The 4,469-nt window shown below is 35.7% G+C and overlaps 1 protein-coding gene across 5 annotated transcripts in view; it reads right to left on the reverse strand.

Annotated features, from left to right (window-relative positions):
* Positions 1–705: 705 nt before the first annotated feature.
* Positions 706–4,469, reverse strand: part of LOC103142032 (transducin-like enhancer protein 4) — a 51,598-nt gene continuing 47,834 nt past the window's right edge. For all 5 annotated transcript variants that reach the window (XM_016674262.1, XM_007557886.2, XM_016674261.1 and 2 more), the window contains one exon: positions 706–4,420. In XM_016674262.1, coding sequence (XP_016529748.1) covers positions 4,313–4,420 — 108 coding nt within the window. In that variant the 3' untranslated portion in view covers positions 706–4,312. The remainder of the gene's footprint in view (positions 4,421–4,469) is intronic.

Consider the following 4,469-nt stretch of genomic DNA (forward strand, 5'->3'; position numbering starts at 1 on the left):
TCTGGAACAGTTTAAAAGGGCATTCCCAAACAATTTAAAGTCCCCCCAAATATTATTCACAAGTGGAAAACACTCAAGACAATTGCTAATCCTCCCACATGAAGGTCAGGCTGTGAAGTGCTCAGAAAAAAAACAAACAAAAAAAAACAATAATAATCCAAAAGTTCTATTTCATACTCCACAGGCATCAGGCTAACATGTTAAAGGTTTACATTACACGCCGACGAGATAGTTGTGCTTCAAATTGGGCCTCTGCTCTATCTGAAACTCTGCCTTCAAGGAGCCATCATAACATTGCTCCTCTATTAACACTTTAACAACATTTTTACCAGCATCGCAAAGAGAAGTAGCTCAGATAATGAGCTCAGCAGATCTGGAGTTGCACCAGGTGTTTGCTAATTGCTGTGGGCTAGTCTGAAGAAGCTGAGTGAGGGAAGAGTGCTGTGTGATGCAGATACACCCTGCCTCAGTCTCACAGCTGAATGCCTGCCACCCCAAATTAAAGGAGCACAGATTTTATATAATCCTGCCCCTTCATGGTAGAAAATTGAAGCCAGAAACATGCGCCACTTTAAAAAGTTCTGCAAATCAATTTCACTGATTTGATATTTGAATTTCAACTTTTCGAAAAAACGTAATAAGAATTGAAGAAATTTAATTCTGAAACATTGCACTGAAATTGTTAAAGAGACCAAGACAAAAATAATTAATCCACACAATAATTTAATAAAATCAATCACAGACTAGAAAAGAGAGTGAAGGTATTTTCACTGACAGAATAAAAGCTCAACTGGTGACAGGATTCTTTTAAATAATTACATTTTTACAGTCAAGTTGTAACGCCTTCATGAGCTCAGTCAAGTGTTCTGTACATCATTAATTCATGGTATATAATGAGTATTTGATGTTGTGTAGCTCATGTAGCATTGAAGCGAGAAAGGTAACATTCAGGTTTGGATTTTTACATTGAGCACAACAAAAACACATTTCAGGTTTTCTGGATGAAAGCAGAAGAGAATCCAGTTCAACAGATAATTAGATTTGATGAACAGCAGAGCATTCAAAGACAGCAACTTGAATAATTTAGCTTTAAACTGAAAAGTTTTGCCATTTTAAATACTGAAAGAAACTGCATAACACAAAGTCACAAATTATACTCACAAAAATAAATAAATATTGGTCTGTATGTAAGACAGTAGGCAGAAGTGGCACAAAATATTAGTCAGCAACATTAATCTTGTTAAGCTTTTTGAACTCTGTTGAGGTATCTGCAGTAAAAAAGGTAAATAATTGTGACACATCTTCCCTTTTTTCTGTTAGTAACAGAAAACATTTTTCTTCTTTGTAGTGCTAGAAATGATCAAATCTTAAACAGATTCCATGCACAGCTCTTAAAGTTTACATACTCCTATCATGGGCATAAATACCCTTCTCTAATAATTTCTGTAAAACATATCACATTTTGTTAAAACTGTCACCATGCCATGACAGTATAAGATGAGACTGATAATCTGTGACATAAATCAAGCTCCCAGCGCTAACTGCAGAAATACACCGCTTGGTCAGAAACAACCAATCAGAAGAGGAGGAGGGTCTTAGCACTGTCAATCATGCTTGTGTGCATGCTGCTCACAATAAACGAGTTTTTCTGTAAAGGTTAGTTGTTAATCTCCCATTGGCACATGTAGTAGCGTATACACAGGTAGAATTTACAGCGCTAAGACTTTCCTCCTGGCTCTGATTGGTTGTTTCTGACCAGGTGCTGTGCAAACATGTGGCAGAAGGAAGAAGGCAGAGGAGCTTAATTTATTCACAGATTATGTGTCTCGTACCATACTGTCACGGCATAGTGTTAGCCTTAGCAAATATGTAAAAGACATATTTTTTCTTAATAAAAGTTACATACTGCAGCTTTAAAAGATTACATACAGTGGGCTTGTTTAGGAGAACAAAAAAGAGAGTGCATGGATCAAATAGTAGTTTTGGGCCATATCAGTTTTATATTTTACCTCAGACACTCGTAGATACTGATATAATCTGCAATGTTTTGATGACTTAATCTGCTATTAGTCTACATGGTTTTGCACCAAGTACATTGAATACCATACAATAAAAGTAAGATCTGTATGCTGCCACTTAAATCTATGATGAACATTTGAAATGTTTTAAAAATACTCAAATGTGACAAGATTAATGAGAATTGGATTGATAAAGACGTCAGACTGTAGCATACAAGTTTTACCTCTATGTACCTTCTGACACTACCATAGTTAGTTAAATTAATAATTATAATAATGACATTTGTAAAACAAAGTTACATTTATGCTCTGAGTACTATTGAACAAGCAGGAGGGTGGAAAGGAAATCCAAGAAGCATAGAAGCATAAAGGCACTGTGTTTTTTCTGTCTTTTTTTCATTTTTGTTTTTTACAAGAAGCTAACAGAACTAAATCAAAGTTAATTCTGTCCGATCACGACTACTTTTGTTCTTTTTTATAGGTAGAAAAAGAAAAAAAGTCCACCACCAGAAAACCAAGTTCAAAAATGAGAAAGCTGACCTTCAAAACACCAATATATCAGTTTTACAGAAGAACTATCAGAGGAGAGTGAAAGGGCATTCACAGGAGTCCAAACTGGGAGAGAGAACCAAGTGCAATGGTCAGTCAGGAGTGAGGACACCGATGGCTGTCTCTGCAGTTTGCTCATAAAGCGCCCACAAGATCGAAACATAGACACAAAACACACACGTGTGTGTATGAACTTCCAGCCTCGAGCTGAATTACAGGAAAAGGCAGGAAAAATAAGCAGGAATACTGGTAGAAAATACTGAGGGCAATAACCTGCATCTTAAACAATAGAAAACAGAAAATGATAAGCCTCATCTGTTCAAATACAAAAAGAAATCTTTCAGCACATTTGAAAATTGTTTTTTTTTTACATGTTTGTTTAATGAGTGCAGATAATACAGTTTAAATACATCACACACCTCTGTACAGTAGACATCTTGTTGTTTTTGGATTAGGCAAACTCGTCTTTACAATATAAGTCCTTAGGCTATGATGATTTCTTTTTTCCTCTTCATTAGTGTGTTTATTTAGCGTGTCCTCTCAAACTACTCCTTGAAGGTCAGCTCCCCTTTTGTTCAACATGTCGCCTTTCTTTGTCAGTCCTTGAAGGAGCTCAGAGATATAAAGAAGCTTTCTGAGACACAACAAGCACCCCTCAACATGCAACTGTAATGAAATTAACTGTTGTTGTTCCTGGCATGTGGAAGGCTTTTCTGAGAAACATTTAAGAAAACAAGTAAAAGTTTAAAAGTGAAAAGTGAAGGGAAACAAAATGCATCAACATAATAAATATGAACATATTGCCTTTGAAGCCCATGTTAGTAAAATCATTTTTGTCTTTAAAAGAGCCCCTTACATACAGACGCTTTGCTGTCACCGATAGTAAGAATGTGAAAACTCATTTAAAATAAATGTATCTTTTAATTTTAATTAATCTTTAATTTTACGGAGAAAAAACACCAACCTTTAATTTGAGTATTTGTCTCCAACAAACCCATAAATATTGCAGTACTTTGAACTTTCACAGTTCCTTCACCATACTTAACAGGAGGGGAACCTGGTGCCACCAGTGGTTTTAAAAATAATTTGAAAACAATTATTTTTTTTAAATACATTTTCCTCATTGACTACATTTAATGAGGAATTTTCTGTGTTTTACCTTTAAATGCGTTCAATAAAAGATTTAATCATTTAAAGGCTGTTTACACATCTTTACTAGGAGAGCCCACAAACTGGCCAGCGTCTGCAATTGTTTAAAAAACAAACTTGCATGTGCATAATTACGACCCCTCTCTGTCATGAACCCTTTGAAGGCATAATGTCAACTCTTTGAGATGTAATCAGACAGAGAAGCTATGCAGAAATGACAATAAAAACTTGTTATAAAAGATGCGCCATTCAGAACACCAAAGGTTAAAGCTAGATATGTCTAAATGCTGTAAACAATCAAATATAAGACATACTTGTGTTAAATGTCACATAAAGGGATGTTATCTGGCCAATTCAGACTTGGTGTACTTGGACATTCTTTTATACTTACACCAGCAGAACGGCACTTGAAAATAAAAGGAAGATACAAAAAAAAAATCTGTGTGCTTTGTGCATTTTGATTCTCAACCAAACAGAATCAGGAGGTCAAAGTGTCATGGTCCCGGAACGTATTTGTGTTTGTTTGGATACAATTTTTATACTGATGATGGTGACTTTACACCCAGATGCAAGGATGACCTTTAAGTCCAGCTTTCCTAATAGATGACCTCGTAGACCGTCGCTTTTTTGTCTCCTGAGCCCGTCACAATGTATTTATCATCTATGGAGATGTCACAGCTCAGCACAGAGGATGACTCCTTTGACTGGGAAGGGAATACAAGACAAAATGTGTTTATATTTTGTATACATGTA

Source organism: Poecilia formosa, unplaced genomic scaffold (assembly GCF_000485575.1).
Source record: "Poecilia formosa unplaced genomic scaffold, Poecilia_formosa-5.1.2 Scaffold92, whole genome shotgun sequence".
Taxonomy (NCBI): Eukaryota; Metazoa; Chordata; class Actinopteri; order Cyprinodontiformes; family Poeciliidae; genus Poecilia; species Poecilia formosa.